The sequence below is a fragment of the Pristis pectinata genome, chromosome 30, assembly GCF_009764475.1.
Source record: "Pristis pectinata isolate sPriPec2 chromosome 30, sPriPec2.1.pri, whole genome shotgun sequence".
In the NCBI taxonomy this organism is placed as follows: domain Eukaryota; kingdom Metazoa; phylum Chordata; class Chondrichthyes; order Rhinopristiformes; family Pristidae; genus Pristis; species Pristis pectinata.
This window is the reverse complement of record NC_067434.1, coordinates 14,508,190-14,528,802: the sequence shown is the minus strand read 5'-3', so window position 1 is coordinate 14,528,802 and position 20,613 is coordinate 14,508,190. Positions and strand designations below refer to the sequence as shown.

At 42.9% G+C, this 20,613-nt stretch overlaps 1 protein-coding gene across 1 annotated transcript in view; it reads right to left on the bottom strand.

Annotated features, from left to right (window-relative positions):
- The window catches only part of sgpl1 (sphingosine-1-phosphate lyase 1), a 75,493-nt gene that overhangs the window by 42,178 nt on the left and 12,702 nt on the right, over positions 1-20,613 (bottom strand). The window contains exons 2-6 of the mRNA XM_052041663.1: positions 18,246-18,411; positions 16,088-16,155; positions 11,538-11,685; positions 10,537-10,616; positions 5,587-5,715 (exon numbers count right to left, since the gene is read on the bottom strand). Coding sequence (XP_051897623.1) covers positions 5,587-5,715; positions 10,537-10,616; positions 11,538-11,685; positions 16,088-16,155; positions 18,246-18,411 — 591 coding nt within the window. The remainder of the gene's footprint in view (positions 1-5,586; positions 5,716-10,536; positions 10,617-11,537; positions 11,686-16,087; positions 16,156-18,245; positions 18,412-20,613) is intronic.

The window sequence follows — 20,613 nt, the reverse complement described above, 5'->3', positions numbered from 1 at the left end:
CTCTGAACATTATTTAATATGCACTATTTTTGGTACTACTCATTGATTAACCGACTAAAATAGATTTGGGTTAATACTTTTACAACACTCGAGGCCATTTGGTCCATTCTACCTATACAGTTCCTGGAAAAAACCTACCAAATAAGTCCCAATCTCTACTAAACACGTCTCACAACTCTTTCTTCGCAGCATTGAAAGCATTCTTCCTTTCCAATGCATCCAGTTCCCTTTCATATCACATCTCCTATACCTATGCGGTAGGGCTGGGAATTTCTTCTTTTCCATTACAAGGAATTATGAAATTTGCATAATCCCACAAGACTCTCAGTCTAGACTGTGGCGTAGGGAAACCTGGATATCACAAAGCCCATCAGAAAAGGTTCTTGGGACCAAAAGAAAACAGTGAGTGAAAGTTGCCTGGCAGCAGTGCATCAGGAGATTAGTCTAAATTGCTTGGTATGTACTGCTGGTCATGAGGTGTCACTTCAAGCCAAATTTTCTCACTTAGGTTGACTTTTTGCCAGGAGTCAAAAAAAATGTTTACCTTCTTTGAAAGGTCATTAGTGATAATGAAGAAGAAAGAGTGTGGAAAGATTGAAGGCATTTTTTTAATAAAAAACACCTAGAGATTAACTCTGAAAACATTACACCTTTAAATCTCCTCCACCCCACCCCCACCACAGATATTGGCATAGCTCCTCCCATCCCCCCTGCCTGTGTTAAGACATCACAACCTATTCAGAAATCTAAACATTCAATTGCCAAGCAAAAATATTAGATCAACTTTAAAAAGAGAATACCAGACCTGGCACCTGCCATCAGCCTCATCACATTCAACTTAACATCCCACACCACCAGGTTCAAGAACAGCTACTTCCTTTCAGCCATTTGGTTCCCTTCAACCAACCGGCACAACCCTAATCACTACCTTAGTATAGCAACATTATGACCACTTTGCACTAAAACAGACTTTGTTTTTAATTGTGTTCTCTCTTGTGAAAATTGTGGATAATACATGTTTAGTTTATGCTTTTCTTGCAAATGCTTCTTTTCTGATGTAATGTGCCCATGATGCTGCTGCAGGTAAGTTTTTCATTGCACCTGTGCATACATATACTTGTGCATATGACAATAAATTTGACTTTGACTTTAATAATCCAAAGCATTCACATGCCAATCAGATTACAAGCATTAACCACATCGAGGAGAAATTGACTAGCATTACTGTAGTGCTAAACAAACTTTTCTTCAATTTTTTATTTATGCATAGCTGTAAAATTGTAATGTTGTGTCACGATGGGAAACCTGGCTGCAAGTTAAGGGTTAAAAAATTATATACCTGTAACGTGCAAGTCATGTACTGTATACGCTGGTACTTCTGTTAAGTGTGATAAGGATCTTTAGTTTTGTAACTAACCAAAGAGATGCTACAGAATTGAGACAATGTGTAAATATTTCTATGTTAAATTGGCCGTTCTGTTCAGTAAACCATTAATGTAATCAGTTGCATTAAAGTTCATTATTCAAAGATTACAAATCAGGCCAAAACTGCATGGTCATTAAATTGGGGGAGACAAAGAGATAAGAGCAGAGCAACTGTTCACAAGATCAGAGATCTGCAGGATGAGTGGCTGGGGAATGGATGCAAATTTAGTCTTAGGAAAGTAGAAACAACGGAACAGAGATTTGGAGATTACAGAGCAAAGCAATTGCTAGTCAAATTCCACACAAGATTGGTAACCAAAGAGGATTTAAAGTGAGTGGAATCAGATCTTCAGACATCTGAGAACAAACTACTGTCAAGAGAACACCAGAAGAATGAAGGAGCAGTGTCCCAGAGAAGACTGGAAATATAGATACGATTGCTAAGGTTTGCTGGTGATCTGTCATTGTCAATAAATTTCTTTGTATACTTTTAAGTAACTTAATGAACTTCCACTTAACGTGAAACTCATGTACCTGCAAGATCCCACACACCTGCATAAAATACCTTCAATTCACATAGAATTAATGAGTTACTGCAAAATCAGACCACTGGGCCCAACTGGTTTGTGCTAGAACACGTTCCACACAAGTCTCATGTTGCCCTACCCAAGTATAACCTATTCTTTCCTCATGTTTAACTAGCTTCTCATGTGCAAGTGTCCTTCTTCCACTCCTTCCCCTGAGCAAATGCATCTCTTCTACATCTTAACAAAATCTTCACCGGATTAAGACTTAGTCTTGTCATTCCTTAAGGAAAGAGTCTGAGCCTGTTCAGATTTTCCTGTTTGAAGCAGGCTCAAAGTTCCAGAGTCATACTCTCCGTCCATTTTCATCTCTTGCTTAACCTGGTGGTCTACACTACTGAGAAACTTCAAACAGTTGCACAGACTGACAAATCTGGAAGCAAAATCCGTGGGAGGGTTTCTTTACCAAGTTGCAGAGACTGGTACACGACAATGGAAAGAAGAACAGAACAGCCCAACGATAAGTAACCGTCGATTCTAACATAATTACCTCAGACATACTGTACCAAGTTGCTTATATTGTTATTACTCTACAAAGGTCAGACTTGCAAACTATCACTCCCAGATTCCTTTCAGTACAATCAGCTAAAGCATTCTTAATGCTAGCAATCCATTCCATGAGCAGCGCTTGAAATCCCCAAGCTTAAATGCAAAGGACAGCTTGCATTATAAAATCAATGCCTTCAGTATAAAAACATAAAACTTCTGAAAGCAGTGTCTATCCTGCAATTATCGCACCCAAAGAGGAAGTGCTCAGGTGGATCCTGGCAATGATGTTTCCTCACTTAATAAGCAACATGGCACTGTCAGTGTTGTCCACCGGATAATACTTTTGCCTCAGGAGTTACCACAGTGTGGGTTCTGGGTTGACGCTTCACTCGAAAGACTTGAGGCAAAAACCTACTCTAACTTGAGTCTGGCTACAGAACCCAAGACCAGCAATATCCAACCATGCTGGGTTTGCGATAGGTTGAGGCTGTTAAAGCGATCAGGTTTGGTTTTAATCAGGCCGTGCAGGCCCGATTCAGTACTCTACCCAGTTTAGGGTTATTTGCTTAATCTTAATGCACGTGTCATTTGGTCTCGATCAATAGCACGGAGGCACAAGAGGCTGCAGATGCTGGAACCTGGAACAACCAAAAATCTGCTGGAGGAACTCAATGGGTTGAGCAGCATCTATGAGAGGAAAGGAATTAAGGAAAGGTCCTGATGCAGGGTTCCAACCCGAAACATCGACAATTCCTTTCATCCCACAGATGCTGCTCGACCCGCTGAGTTCTTCCAGCAGATCTTTAGCAGTTAATGCACCTTGCATTATCTAACAACTACAATCTATCAAAAACTCTGCTAACACGGGCAAAACTTACTCAAAGTCCTGTTCATCCATCCCCACATGCTTGATCTGTACTGGTTTGAAATCGAGAATTGCCTTTAACTTTTAGTTCTTACAATGGCTTTGCATGTGCCTATATATAGGGTCCCATAACCCTTCAAGATGTCTGCACTCCCTTGCTGTTCCCCAAATCTAATCACTCCATCTCCATCAGCTGTAGACAGCCTTAGTTCTAGGATTCCTCCTGTAAACTTCACTTATCTTCTTTGAAACCTACTTCTCTGCTCAGCCCTTAAGACACTTGTCCTGATATCACATGCTATAAGTTTTGGCTGATTAAGCTATTGATGCACCTTGTAATATCTTACTACATTGAAGATTGCAATGCAAATGATAGCTGCTCCTGTTGTAAATAGGCCCTTCACTTTATTATATTTCTCTGCAGAATACAGAAAGGATGTGCTTAGACAAGCAGAATATGTCGTGAACAGCAGCCTTTGGACTTCCCTATCACATTAATGTGGCTGGTTCCTGAAAGATAAAAGTTATCAGCCAAAGAGAATTGATAAAATATAAACATCTCCACATAACACTACCTTTGAGCAGTGATCTGTACCCTAATTAAAGATGATAGAACACTCCTAACCCTGCTATTGAATTTTTGCTACCAATGAACTGGAAACATGAACTTGTTTGCCTGTTCACAGACTCAACTCTTGCACCTTGAATATGCAATACCAGGGGTGAAAATTGCCAGACAGTTATCTTGACTAAAAATAGACATTATTTGAGACTAATGTTTCAATCTACTTTAAAATGCAAATCCATCTTTGGAATTTTGCAGAATTTCAGTCTGTTTTTGTTATTCCACAATATGTGGGGAATCTCAAGGCCAGCATTCATTGCTCACCATTAACTACTCCTGAATTACAGGGGTGGCTGGGCCATGGCAATGGATAGTTATGAGGCAACCACATACCTGCGTTCTGGAGTTACATACAAGCCAGATAAGAAAATTTCTTCCCAAAAAAGCAATCCAGACATTTAATGGTTACTATTTACTGATAGTTAAATTATCTTAAAAGACAACTGTTTTAAAAGACATTTGAACAGGTACATGGATATGAAAGGTTTAGAAGGTTATGGGCCAAATGCTGGCAAATGGAACTAGCTTGGGTGGGCATCTTTGTCAGCATGGACCAGTCGGGCCGAAGGGCTTGTTTCCGTGCTGTATGACTCTATCTGGAATTAACTAAATATAAAATCCTCAGTCCCATGGTGGGATTCGAACTCCCATCTCCAGATCACTAGTCCACTTATTTAGCCACCATACACGGAATGATATGTTTACCTTATGACACCTCTCAGAATTTCACGCTTATCAAACTGCAATGGGCTACAGTGACTATTGACAACCGTTCTTACTGACTCCCACAAATTGCACCTGATCTGACCAAACTCACTTGTACTCAACCTGTAGGTGTCATCTCGGGGAAGCAGCATCTGGGGGAAGCAGAGCAGGCTCCAAGCAACAATAGAGCCTCACATGGCAGATCTAATGACCCCGCCTCCAGAACACCTTGATGACCTATTGACAGCTTGCTGCAGTTTAAGGACCTGTTTAAATTGTTTTTAAATGTCACTGATAATCAGATTTGGCAAAAGTTTTCAAATAAGCTTAATTAAATGCAAATTACCAAAAAGTACTTAAAATAACTTAAACTACTAGAAATTACTTAAAAGCATAATTATAAGAAAAATAAGCAAATCACTTTTTTTGAAATCAAGATCAGCAACCAATTCTAATGAATGGGCTTGTGTTAGTTACACCAACCATGGCTGATGCAAAGTGCATTTGACCTCTAAGCTCAGGACTGGTGTCCTGAGGCCGCTCTATCCTGGACTCAGTGGGAGGTTCAGGGGCGGAGCAGGCAGTCATTTCTGCCAAATGTGACCGGCACACTGCAGTGAGCCTCCAGCTCCCCGTGGCTAAAGATCAGTACACCCTGGCCCAGCACTTTGGTTAGTCACAGATGTTAACAGGCCAGCTGCCTGTCACTCTGTGACTCACTGTACAAGACCAACCAACCACCCACACCCTCCCCTTACTCCCACATATGTTCAACTCCTTATATCCCAGGCTGTTGGTACCAATCACCAGTTTGGTCAATGGCAGAATGGTCCCTTATAATTCCTCTGCTCTCAGGCAAGGAGTCATCCCCTGCACACATGGGTTCTACCTACCGTGCCGCAGGAGTCAGGTCCCCCGTGGAAGAGAGTGCAAGACATCCGAACAACCTCCGCCTCCATCTTTCGCACTCCAGGGAAGATATCCGGGTGGAGAGGATTACTCCAAGCGAAGTCTCCATAGACCTAAGAACAGTGGCAGTTCAGAAGCACACAAGGCATTAGGTCAGAACACGTCAATTTTTATTTTACCTCAGTTACCAAGTACTTACAACACAGGAACAAACTATTCACCATAACACCAGTGTTGAGAGTACACACATCACCTCCCACCCATTTTAATCAAACCATGTCATAATATACTTTCAGAGTCAAGCTGCAGGTCGAAAGCCCCATTCTGGAGACATTGGTACAAAGATCTAGGCTACATCCTAGTGTGGTACGGAGGGAGTACGTCACTGTCAGAGGTGCCACCTTAGATGAAACAATAAACTGAGACAGAGTCTGCCCTTTCAAGAGGGTACAAAGGATACCATGGCACTATTTCAAAGAGTAGGGGAATTCTCCCCAATATCCTGGCCAATATTTACCCATCAACCAACCTGACTGAGAGGGACTGTCTGCCCAATATCACATGAATGTTTATGGGAGCTTGCTGTGCACAACTTACCTGCAATGTTTCCTGCCTTAATACAATACTCTTCAGAAAGTCTGAATGGTATATTTTGAGAGGAGTGTGGAAGTCACTACAAAAATGTAAATCTTTCCATTCTCCCTCAAGATTTTATTCATTCAAGGGATGTGTGCTTCACAGGACAAGCAAGCATTTAATTGCCCATCCCTAAGTGTCCTGGAGAAGGTGATGGTGAGCTGCCTTCTTGAACCACTGCAGTCCCTGAGGTGTGAGAATACCCATGTGAATGTTAGGGAGGGAGCTCCAGGATTTTGACCCAGTGACGGTGAAGGAACGGCGATGCATTTCCAAGTCAGGGTGGTGTGTGGCTTTTGTAAATGAGGAAGCCCGCCTAGCACGACTTCACACTGATTCATTGCGGAGTTCGTGGTACTGGAGTCCGAATGCTCAGGAGGTATGCAGCAGACTGTACTATTTAAAAACATGTGCCCTCAGGCTGCACACAGCCCTGCTGGGAATCCAGTGCAAATCCCTGCCCTCCGCTGGTGCTCCCACAGCTGTGAAAGGGAGATCTCGACACAGCACAGCATGGTGCGGAGTGAGCCACCAAGGCAGTGTGCAGAGGCTGTCTGTCAGGACTGGTGCTGGGTGAACCAGAATGAGCAGTAGGGCTGAGGTGCAGGGTGCAGTGGCTGAGCCCTGTCTGGCACTGCAAGGGAAGCCGTTGACAGCCGTTGTCTGTATTGACAGACTGCCTGGGTCCTACAGTCTTTCTCCTGTTGGGGTGTAATGGAGGATGCCATCTCCCTCCCCAACTTGACTGCAAAGCTCCCCCCAGATTTTCTCCAATAATGTGCTCAATGACCAGCAATCACTGTTGAGGCCTCAACCAGGTTCCAATGTAGCAGTGAGGTGAGCAGGAGTTTGTGGCAGTTTCCCTGCACAACACCACCATCAGATACACAGCTCTGTACATACAATGCTATAATAGCTCCTTTGAGAACTCAGATGCTATTCAATTAATCCTCTGGGGTCTTTATGCTCACGCTTGGGGACTGCCAGAGCCTCATATCAGTGCCGAGCAGCCTCAATGATGGCCCTGACCTGCCCAAACACCAGGCCCTCAGTACTGCACTGCTGTATCAGCCTAGATTCTTGTGCCCAAGGACTGAATGCAACTTGAACCCACAACCTTCTGATTCAGAAATTGCTTGGTCATTACCACATTGCTATTCCCAGAAGTATGCTAGGTATAAATTGGCTGCTGTGCTTCCTACATTACAACAGTGTATGTGCAGCCCAGAAAGAACATTAGTACCATAATGTACTGTACCTTCGGAGAGAGATCATGCAGGAGGCTGCCAAAGTGCAAGCAGCTGCTCCCCTTCCCAAAAAAAAGCTTTGGTTGCAAAATGATGTGTTCTTCAAGCATTAACCCTCATAACAGTAGTGTACTTTTAACATTGCAGCATCAATCTGGAACATGTTATTCATTGGACCATAATTAGCCACCAGCTGCATTCAACTAACAATGTCTAATGGGGCAGAGAAGTAAATCACAGGTCTGCACAAATGGTTAATACTACAGGGCTTCCAGACACTCAAGTTCCCCACCTTCACACTCTCCATCATTTGCGATTTCACTTACCAACCTACCCCCATCACCTAACATTCTGCAGCCCCATCTTTGCAACATTTATATGGCAATGCTCCTTCCCAATTTGTCCTGGCTCCTCCACCTGTAATTCTACCCAAGAGGAACCAACATTTAGAAAGGCAATGAGAGAAGCCAGATGGAGACACAAGAGACTGCAGGTGTGGGAATCCGGAGCAACAATCTGCTGGGGAACTCAGCGGGTCGAGCAGCGTCTGTTGGGGGAAGGAATCGTTAACGTTTCAGGTCAAACCCTCACATGAGGAGAGAAGGTGGCTGGGTTGGAGAGGATTTGGAGGGGGTGGGAAGTGAAGGGAAGGTTTCTAAACTTGCTTATACACCAGGGACAATTTACAGTGGCCAACTAACCTACGAACCTGCACGGCTTTGGGATGTGGGAGGAAACTGAAGCATGTAGCTGAAACCAGAAGGAAAATACAGAAATTGAGATTAAAATGAATTTAAATTCCTCTCTCACACCAAGCGATTAAGTAATGGTGCTTACTCAAGATCCGGAACTTTAACCAGGGTTCGTGCCCTCATAGGATCATTAAGATTGTTCAGTAATTTCCTTCAGAAAACAGCAGCTGGTAAAGTGTTAAACTCCTACTTATCTTCATGACCCAGTCCCTTACCTATTGATGAAGAAAGCTTACGCCGTTCTTTATTGTTTTGGTGATAACACACCTGGAATACCAATTACAGCTTGGTTCCCTTATCCAAGCAGGGAGCCAAATGAAGGTAGATATTTACTAGGTTGATACTCAGAATTTGGAGTTTTTTTTAATGTATGTACAGAGGGGGTGAGGGGAGGAATAGAAACACTATCTCAAGAGAGGAGATTGTGTATACTAGGGTGATAATTTTCCTAGTATAGAGGTTGAGTGGATCTCATTGAAACAAAACTCTGAATCAGGAGTTTGTTTCTCTTGGGGGGAATCTACTACTATGGGGTAGAGCATCTGAATACAAATACATGTAGGCCAGGATGAAGAAAAAAATTCTTCACAAACGGTTGTAAACCGTTTGCATTCTCCACTCGAGGGCTGTGAATGCTCAATCACGGTGTGTATTCAAGAGGAGATCAACAGATCCTTGGTTTCTGATCTGGTGAAGCTTCATTTCCCAGCTAAGAGCATCAAAGTGCAGCAGGTGACTAGGGAAGCATTGACCTTTAATTACAAGAAGGTTGGAGTTTAGAAATATGAAAGTATTGTGACAATTGTACTGATGGCACTAGTGAGGCCTGGAGTACTGTGCAGAGTTTCAGTCCCCTTATTTAAAAAAAGATGTACTGGCACTGGAGGCAGCCCCAAAAATATTCACAAGGCTAATTTCTAGGAATAGAGGGTTGTCCTATCGTGAGTTCCGAAAGGAACGAGACCTACATTCATTGGTTTAGGAGAATGATGGGTAGTCTTATCGAAACACAAGATCCTGAGGAGGCATGATGGGCGAGATGTTTCCACTAGTGGAAAATATCAAACGAGGGATATAGTTACAAGATTCGATGTAGTCATTTAAGACTGTGGTGAACAGGAACTTCTCACAGTGGGTGATTCTCTATCCCAGAGGGTTGTGGGGGCTGGGTAATATAGAATATACAGAAAATAGAGGCTGCAGACATGTTTATTCATAACCTGTTCTGTGCCTAAGATGGTGCTGGCTCCTTCTCCATCGAAGGAAGGAGAAAGCCCGCCCGTGGGAAGAGTAAGGTAACTCGCGGGTGACTAAGCATGGTGACCTAAGTGTGACCCTGTGCCTGGTATCGATGTCTGTACTACAGAAATAACCAAAGTATATTGTAATAAGAGTAGAAAAGGTATATTGTAATTAGGGTAGTACCTGGTACCGATGTTGTACTACAGAAATAATTAGAGTATATTGTAATTAGAGTAGACTATAGGAACACTTGTGAAAATAACTGGCTGAATGCAGGGGGATGAGAAGTGGGGGTCTGTAACTAGATATCACTGCTGCTGAAACTGACATGATTGATTATGCCAACTAGACTAAGGAGGGGCCATAAAAATAGCTGTAAGCCTTTGTTCAGGGGCGTTCAGTGACCAGCTCTCTGACCATCACAGCCTTTGTTTGCAAATAAAGGTTTAACTTCTTGAAGAATCTTCTGCGTCTCCTGATTATTATCGAATCTCGGTAATCCACGACAGTAATTGTGGGTATTTAAAGAGGAAGTAGACACGTTTTTGAAAGATTGTGTAATTGAGGGCTATGAGGAACTGGCAGAGAATAGTAGACAAGACCTGGGGCAATTCAGGCATGATCATATTGAATGATGGGACAGATTTGAGGGGCCATGTCACCTACTCCTGCTTTTCTTGTTCATGCATTCTGAAGAGATGTCACGATTGGACAGAACAATGGATCCGAGGCAAAAGATTACTGCTTACTGCAGGCTCGAGAGGCTAAATGGCCTTCTGCTCTTCCCATTTCTCGTCTATTTATTGCGCTCAAACGAGTCATGCAACGCCGTGCCAAAATCCTGCCCGTATCCTTGCTGCCAACCTTAAGTTATATAGGAACTGATGCAAAGGAAGGTTTCCTCACGGTGCAGGGGCCGAGGACGGGGCTCTCATCCATCTCGCATGGCTGGTGTCATGCAAGCATTGAAGAAAAACAGAGGGAAAGGATTAGAACTACCGGAGACAGGGGGATCAGTCCTGATGTTTTGTTATGATACAGTCGAGCCATTTCCTACCTTCACCATCAGCTTTGTGAGTTGCTCTTCACCACTGTACACTGTCCCAGAAACTTGGCCCTTTTCCCAACATACTTCCCCTGCAAGAGACAAGGTTTCGAATCAGTAGATCAGGCAAACACATCTCGACATCCAGGTACTGTTGTTCATCGCAGGGTTTTAACCTCCATCAATTAACCCCGCAGGCAGAAAGCTGAGCTGTCAATGCAGGCAAAGCTACACATTGCCATTTCAACTTAACCGATTCATGCAAAGAATACATCAGTGCAAGCTTTGCACTTTTTCAGGGGCAATTTTAAACATTCACAGTTCATTTTGCAGGCACACTTTTACAAAGCAAAGTGGTAGACAGGCAGCTATCTCCAAGAGAATGTCACATCATTTAAATATTTTACAGTTATTTTCTCATTCCTTTCAGGAGTGTTCTTTAAACCCAGAGGTAATTTGGAGTGTCGTCACTTTGTAATGTAGGAAATACAGCAGTTGATCTAGGCAAACTGATCATTGGTTTTATTTTTAAGATTATGTTGATTGAGAGATAAGTATTAGTCAGTTAATAATTCCCTTAATCTTTTATCTGCTCAGGGAAAAGAACAGGTTTAACATCTCATCAGACAGACGTTGCACTGTGCTGGTCTGTCAGACTGGATGTACATTCGGGATTCCAGAGCAGGGATTCAAGCCGCAAGAGATCTAATTGTGAGGTGTGAGCTTTACTCACTGTGATGTTGCTAACCCACAGATTTAAATCAGGTAATGAATTAATGGGAAGTGGGAAAAAAACCTGCAGGTACTGGAAATTTAAAATACAGGTTTTCCCCCACTAAAAATGTGGATATGAAACACCAGTAGAACTAAATTTCAGAAGCAGAGTATTATGCACAGTCGTGAGCACAGAACAGATTTCTACCCCAATGAATAAAACTCACCTTATTTCATTCAGATGGAGAGTAAGAATGAATTTAGGCAAAATCTTTCAAGTTAAAATCATGTTAACTTACCCATTGTGCTATATTCTTTAACCTTGTTGAGGAGATCAGACTCTGTCAGCCCACATGCAGGTAAGGATGTGACGTACTTCATCCCATCCTCCAGGGTTAAGACACTCGAAGACAGGTCACTCAGTGCTTTGTCAAGTTGCTTCTGTATCTGTTGATGGAGTGCATCAAGAGTGTTTAATGTGCTAATTCATTCGGGGTCAGCTATTCCCTGCATCTCATCATAACCTCTACAAAACTGCATTTGTTTTATACTTAACCAACCAGGAACATGCCACTTTGCAAGGAAATAGTTCTTTGGTTGCAACTATAGTTTTGATACAATTAAAAAAAAATTTTCCTTAGCTTTGCCAGAATCAATTCATTATCAAGGACTGAAGTTAGTTGAAGAGTTAAAAATAAAGTGAATCAAAATAAAAAAAATTCTGCATTGGGCTCCTGCAACGCAGATCTGGATGCAAGTAGCTTGGAGCACACTTCCATCTAAAATCACTCTTCAGCTTTCAAGCATTTTCAAAATCTCTCTTTAAAAACAAAACAATAATCAAAATGAAGTGCTTCCTGGCCTAAATCAACATTCAATGACAGACCAGTCCGAACTCTGCACCCAGAACAGAGCTGGACACATGCCAAGAATAAAGTGCAGAGTGCAATGCATTTGACAGACACAGAAGTGGATGCGAAAGCAAGCCAAAGCCACAGTGGCCTCTACCCTACTGACGAACTGCTCCATAAACTATCAACATGTTGGGATATTGATCTTTTTTCTCCTCATCAGAAACAGCAAACAACGTTACTCCCATCATGCAGATCTGAGTGGATAAAGAAATAATCCCTCATGTAAGCCAACAATAAAATCAGCAACTAAATCTATTTTTTAAAAAATCCTGTTTGCTTCCCTTGCCATACCACACAGTCAACACAGGATGAACTCAATCATAATGTTCCCAGCCAGTTAATTTACATTTGGGCATGGAAGTCTGCACCACTGGAAGTATTCCAAGCTGACCACTGCATCTTCACAGGAAGGAACAAGAACCCAGTGTTGGAAGCAAATTAAACATAGGTCTACAAGCAGAGATGCAGGCAGCTGAGCTGGTTTTGAATCGTATTCACAAAGAGAATAGTTGTACCAAATGCCCTCCTTTCCTGTTGGAAGCATCTGTGACCATTCCTTCCAAGGTCAGCGCACAAAGTAGAAATGTCACACTGCCAACAAACAATGCTCCTCATAAGAGCATGGGTAGGATATTTTCGCTTTGGATGGTGAACATGGTACCTTTAATGATTATGAGCTGCATGGGTTAAACTGCAAAATGGAGATTGCACAAATAAGGATCCATTCCCTGGAATTTAGAAAGGTTTACACTTTTAAGACACTAAATGAAGGAATAAATAAAGCAAAACTGCCAGCAACAATTGGAAAGAGAAGGACCAAGAAACTAAGGATGAAATATTAGAACCAGCATTTTCAGGAGTAAAATCAGGAAACTCTTAATTTCTACCATCTTGTATCTGCAGAAGCCTCTTTCGCAAAAAGCAACTGATGTTACATCAATTTTTAACTGTACATCTGAGATTAGCTGGTATTTATCAACCAAAAGTATTAAAAAATGTGGGGAAAAGCTGGTTATGTAGTTAGGTCACAAATTAGCCATGATCCCATTGAATGGTGGAGCAGGCTCAATGAGCTAAGTACCCTGCTCTACCCTACTTTGCCATCAGCATCTCATCCACACTGTCCATTGTATGAGCATTGGTGCACTGAGGTTCTCAAGTGAAAAGCAAACCTGATTCACCCTGAGCCAAAAATCAGTACGAGGTGTCATTATCATTTGAATTTGGGGACATAGTTACTGTAGGAGCAACTTAACATTTCTTTTCATCACATGGCTTTTAGAATACAGAACAGTACGGGCCCTTCAGCCCACGATGTGCCGAACTATATGAACACCTCCTCCATGATCAAGCTAACCCTTCCCTCCTGCACAGCCCATACCACTCCATTTTTCTTTCTTCCACATGCCTATCTCAGAGCCTTTTAAATGGTCCCTATTGTATCAGCCGCTACAACCACCCCCAGCAGTGTGTTCCAGGCACTCACCACTCTCTGTGTAAAGAACCTACCTCTGACATCTCGCCTGAACATTCCTCCTCTGACCTTAAACAGATGTCCTCTGGTATTGGCCATTGCTGCCCTGGGGAAAAGGTGCTGGCAGTCCACTATCTGTGCACCTCATAATTTTATTCATCTCTATCAACTCGCCTCTCATCCTGCGTTGCTGCAAAGCCCTAGCTCACTCAATCTTTCCTCATGAGACATCAAAGGATCTTTTCAGATCTTTTTTCTTTCCCTTCTCCGAGGAGCTCAGAATGGGATGACAAGACATTACAATTATATAGGACTGTGCAATTAGGTCACTTCCCATCCTTTTTTATACAACAGCAAAAGGCATATGACCATGCTATATTTAACACTATGCAATTAATAGAAATAAACTAGCAGAGCAGAGTGCAATACGTCATCCACTCTTCCAGATCAGAGCTATAGATAAATGACTAGGACTTGGGTATAAGGAGTACAATTCTCAAGTTTGTGGATGACATAAAGCTTGTGAACATTGCACATCACAAGTTTGGTAACAAAGAACAGGAGCACACGGACAAGATTGATGAAGTGAGAAGACAGGCGGCAGATGCAGTGTAATGTGGAAACGTGCAAAGTGATGCACACTGGGAGAAGCAACGTAAAGAGACAAGGGCGCAAGAGCTGAGGGATCCAGTAATGAAGGTGGCAGGGCGAGTCAGAGAGGATAAACTAAAGCGAGCTTAGCTTTGCAAATTGGGCCATTGATTACAAAATCAAACAAGTGAAGATAAAGCTTTACAAATCATTGATTAAACTTCAGCTGAGCTCTGGACACTGTATTTCAGCAATGATTTCAAGGCCTTGCGAGAGAGTTACAGAGGCAATTCATCGTAATACCTGGGGTGAGGCAGTTCATACTGTGGAGATACTAGAGAAGCTGGGAGTGTTCTCCATTTGAGGGGGAGAAAGTTAAGGGAGGCCCAACACATGTGATCAATGTTATTTTGAAAAAGCAAGAGAAAAGTTTCTCCTTTGACAAATGTGTCAGCAAACAGAGAACAAGTATAAAATAACTGAATTAATACAAAAGGTTTGGGAAGAACTGTAGCAGATGCATAGAAAACATGGGAAGTTAATTGGACATACCCAAAAACAACTTGCGTACAGGGTTATGGGGAAGAGGATACAATACTGGGGCTAAATTGGAGAGCGTTTTCAAACAGCTGCACAAGCACAGTGAACTGCACTCCCTCCCATTGTCTAGCTGACTTTACAATGCACAATAAAATGCAGGATTTGCAAAATTACAAGAACAATTCCTTAAAAGAAAAAAAAAACTGCAAGTTTGAAACTGTAAAGTAAAATGCTGGAAAACTCAGCAGGGCAGGCAGCTTCTGTGAAAACTCTATCTCCAAAAGTGGGAAAATTTAGAAGTTGCAGAGGGGGAGGATAACAAGGAGAATGGCTGTGATTGGGTAGACCAATCATTTCAGACTCATGTTATCCTGCAGAATTTACTTCCACCTACCTTGGCTCCATCCATTCTCACTCCACCTTCATCCATGACACCCGATGCCATGCACCACTCTGACAGCTTCCTGATTCCAACCAGCTCATTTACTAAATGGACACCCAACCCTGCAACACCTCCATCCCACACAAGGATAATCTGAGGCATTTGTTTGCCAACCACCCCACAGTATGTAACCCAGAACCCTGGGCTAACAATCGGCAAACAGAAACCCAAATCACAATACACCCCACAGTTTTTATTTAGTTAATTAGATAAAAATAAATTCAGAATGACAGAAATAGTGACCTTGAATCCACCAGATTGTGGCAAAAACACATCCAGTTCACTAAGAGGAAAGAAATCTCCTGGCTTTAGTCATTCTGAGCTATATGTGACTCCAGACATACAATACTGTGGGCAACTCTTCAATTCTCAATGAAATGGCAGAGTACATGACACAGTTGGCAAGGAAGGTCAGGGGTGCTCTGTTTAAAAACACAGTCAGATGTGTCCTGGTGGGTGGCACTCTGGCCTCAGCCAAATGGTCATGAGTTCAAGACCCATTCCATGAACCAGATCAACACTGGAGGCCAACACTCTAGCCCAATGCCAAGGAGTGCCACACACTCCGAGGTGGAGCTTACCAAGTGAGATGCTCTCTCAGGTGAACATGAAAAATTTTGTGCCATCACTTTGGAGCATGCTCCCCAATGATCTGGCCAATATTTATCCTTTAATGAATACTGCCAAAACAAATTATTTCAGCATTACCTCACGGTTTCTGTGGGATCTTGCTGTGTGTAAACTGACTGCCTGAGGTGCATGGGCAAAGATCTTAGAACTAATTTGAAGGTAGCAGATGAAAAATGGTCCTTGACAAACGCAGAGGAAATCTTCCACATTCAACTGCAAAAATTCCATCCATGCCTTCTTGCTTATGAACATACTTACTGAAGCAGCCAGGAATGGCAATTTCCTTGTGATTCTGAAGAAGAACTTTCTCAGTCGTGAGGAAATACCTGCAGAGAGAAAAAAAAATTTGAATATTCGATGGTAGAAAACAGGCACGCCTTCTCCAAATCAGAAAGAATTTTCCAACGCATTGTTGACAGATACAGTGATCCACAAAACTGCAGCGATGTTTCAATCTAACTGCAGTACTCATTTCAAGGAAGAAGTCTACGAAGTGGGGAATACAATATTGATCATTTTTAGTCTGATTGACTCCCTCTAGTTATCAAAAGGTCAGAAAAATCACTGTTTTACTCTATTTTCTTCAACTATAAAAGTATACTAATCTTTCTTTTATACAAGGAATGCCAACTAAAATTTGAGTAACACAGTTGATAGGTAAAGATATAACACAGGCAAAGCTCTCATGCATCAGGTAAAGAGATTGCTGGATTCAACATAGACATTGCTGGTCTTTGTGAAGTAGCTGCCAGTCCCCCGTCACTGGGGATTTTATTTTCATGTACTACCAAGTAAAGCAATTTCTATTACGTGGTAAGTAGGATGAAGTCACACAATTCAGGAACCTCACCTGATCCTCTTCAAAATAGTTTCTCATCTACCTGCAGGAGAATCTAAGAGGGGGGATTTCATATTTGGCACAGATTTGATATGCCCATCATGCCTATGCCAACTCTCAGAGCTTCCCATTCCTTCACTGATACCCCTGTAACCTCTCCTCTCACAAATACCCATTAACATCACCCACCCCCCTACCCCAGCCACATGCACTTGAAGGGTCTCGACCGGGAATATTGACTGTTTATTTCCCTCCATAGATGCTGCCTGACCTGCTGAGTTCCTCCAGCATTTTGTGTGGGTTGCTCCAGATTCCAGCATCTGCAGAATCTCTTGTGTCTTTGGGTAGCCAGTTACCCTGCCAACCAGCACGTCCTTCCAAGTGGAAGGAGACTAGAGCACCCAGGGGAAATTCACACATGCCAACTCCAAACACAGAATCGAACATGGCTCCTTGGAGCTCTCACACAGCTACACTGCCATTGGTATTGGTTTATTATTGTCACTTGTACCGAGGTACAGTGAAAAACTTGTCTTGCACACCGATCATACAGGCCAATTCATTACACAGTGCAGTTACATTGAGTTAGTACAGAGTGCATTGAGGTAGTACAGGTAAACACAATAACAGTACAGAGTAAAGTGTCACAGCTACAGAGAAAGTGCAGTGCATTAAGGTGCAAGGTCACAACAAGGTAGATCGTAAGGTCAGAGTCCATCTCATCGTATAAGGGAACTATTCAATAGTCTTATCACAGTGGGATAGAAGCTGTCCTTGAGTCTAGTGGTATGTGCCCTCAGGCTCCTGTATCTTCTACCCGATGGGAGAGGGGAGAAGAGAGAATGACCCGGGTGGGTGGGGTCTTTGATTATGCTGGCTGCTTCACCAAGGCAGTGAGAGGTAAAGACAGAGTCCATGGAGGGGAGGCTGGTTTCCGTGACACGCTGGGTACTGCCTAATTCATGCCTCATTTAAAAGCTGCCACCTCAGACAGTACTGCAGTCCCCCAAAGCTGCACTGGGTTGTCAGTCTACATTTACTGCTCAGGTTTCTGGAGATGGCCCTTCCCACCATGTTCCAACACTGCAGAGAAGTGGAGATCACATGCCACGGAATGCAAGGAATTCTCTGCTGTAATCTGGTGACACTGAACCCCTCAATTAACATAATAGCTTAACATAAATTCGCTGCTGTTTGTGGGACTTGCTGTGTACAAATTATCCACTACAAAAGGTTTAATAAGAGCCCGAGGGGCAACTTGTTCCACACGGAGTGTGGCACATATATGGAACAAGCTGCCGGAAGAACTGGTTGAGGCAGGTACAATAACGACATGTAAAAGGCACTTGGATAAGAAAAATTTAAGAGGGATATGGGTCAAATGGGACTAGCTTAGATGGGCATCTTGGTCAGCACGGACAAGTTGGGCCAATAGGCCTGTTTCTGTCATGTATGACGCGATAACATTTTAGGAAGTATTTCAGTGACTATGGAATATCCTCAGGTTGTGAAAGACGCTATAAAAAGGTAATTGATTTCCGTTATCCCTGTTCTTCCACCAAGGCCGGTCCTACTCACTTTGCTGCTTGAAAAGGAAGCCATGCAGCCACACTGCCAGCAGAGTAGCCACGACTGTGACGGCAGCGATTTGCCAGGGCTCCAGCCCTTGGAACCGTGCGTTTACATAACTCATCCCCTGTCCTAGGTACAGCCCAACCGTCTCCTTGTAAAGATCGAGCGTCTCCTGAAAGAAAACCAGCAGAGTTAGCCACAAGATATACTCACTTTAACCCTCTCCAGTCCCAGTAACCAAGCTCTAGCAGATGTTAGATGAATCATTGACCTTGTCCATTCACCTGCCTTTGCTCTCATTTAGCCTCCTGTGCTCGATATTCCAAGCTACTCTTGCCGAATGGAAGATTACCACCCTCCGTTGTGAAAGCTCCAACCAGCCTGACATTTCCAGCCTCTGAGAGGAGAAGTCAGAATTCTATATTTCCACCACCCTATGGATCAAAAATTGTTTCTGGATTTTGTTCCCGAAAGGCCATAGATTCCTCTGACGAGGTGGAGGGCAAGAAGAACTACATTGCTCCATTTTTACCATTGAGTTTCCTGTCACATTTTGAGCAGCTCAATCAAACAACCTCTCAATTGTCTACACTGAAGGGACAACAAGCCAAATTCCATCCAACATGTGATCATGCTTGGTGGATTCTTCTCACACATCTTTGTAAATTCAAGACCATCCTTCCAATGCTCATCTGGGCAATCGCAGTAAACTGAAGGTCTTCTAATACTCTGCCACCCATCTCCCACCTTGCAACATGCCCCAGTGTCTGCTCACCTACACTGTCTTCTAGCTAAGCAATTCCTCAATATTAAAATTCTCATCCTTGTGTATAAATCCCTCTGCCTACCTCTGCAATCTTTTGTCCTTCAAGTCTCCAAGATCTTTATGGCAAAATTGTTGTTACAAGCCACCCAAAGAGCAGACTCAAAGTCCATTTCTCATCCAAGGTCTGGTATCCAACAAGAGCTGTTGTCAATCCAGAACTGGAACTCCCAACTGAATTCATAGCCAAGACACAGCAAAGCTCAAAGCATCAGCCCAAATGTTAACACTCAACTCCAAACAGGCTAGGGGCCAATCTAGAAACATAGTGCTTCCCTCAAAAGACAGCACGTGAAGGAGACAGACTTGGAATATGGGCCCTTCGAGAAGGTGTAACCAAGAGGCTGAAACAAATATCAAACTTGGATGAAGGGACTTGGTGATAGTCGTGTCAATAAAAATTCCAAACTAAAGGCCAGTGCCTTCAAAATCTCTCTTAAATACCAATAGTTTATCCAGAAAATAAACTTCTCAAACCAAGGCACGTCAAACTTCTTTATTTGTAGCTTGCACTGACCCTCAAACATTCCGCATTTTGTCAGGGCAGCAGCTGGTTTCCTTAAATGTGTTAAAAAAAAATTGACACAATGATCTAAATACTTAGCCAGGGCAGCACTGCGAAGAAATACTGTCACTCCTAATGAATTTATCAAAAGCCACAAGGTGCTTCTTCTCATTATCTCAAAGTCTCTTCACTAATTTCTCGTTGCATTCCACAGATTGTTGGGTACCGTGCACGTATGCTGGTACATCACAATTCTTCACTTGTTGAGTGATGGAGACAACTTGATAAAGCGGAACGTACCTTCTCACTCATCAGTTCTACAAAATCTACCAAGTACATGGAACCATAGAACCACACAGCACAAAATAGGCCCTTCAGCCCACCATGTTGTGCCATCCATCAAACCACCCTCACACTATCTAACCCTTTCCTCCCACATATCCCTGTATCTCACATTCCTCCATATGCCTATCCAACAAACTCTTGAAACTGTCCAATGTGTCTGCCTCCACCACCACCCCAAGCAGTGCATTCCATACACCAACCACTCTCTGGGTGAAAAACCTCCCCCTGACATCTCCCCTGAACCTCCCACCCATAACTTAAAGCCATGCCCCCTTGTCTTGAGCATTGGTGCCCATCAACAGGAGAAAGCCGATTAAACCAAATCCCCACATCATGGTGACAGGAGCATCATCTGTGGCTCAGTGGGTGTACTTTCTCGGTGAAGTCTGGAAATTCTTGGTTCAAGTCCCACCCTAGATCACATAACCCTGGCTGACATGCCCCAAGATGGTACAGGACGAGTTCTGAGCAGTTGTCACAGCTGTCTTTCAAAAGAGAAAGTCAACCCAGACCCACTCAAAAGATCCCAAGTCACTAGTCCAATCAAAGCATAGTAAACTTCCTCAGTCTCCTGACCAATATTTCTTTCTCCAGCATAAAGATTACTTGGTCTTTGACACATTTTTTTGACACAATGGATTCCTGCTTTTCCCAGATTCCAATGACCACATTGACTGCAAAACCCTTTGTAATGTCCTAAA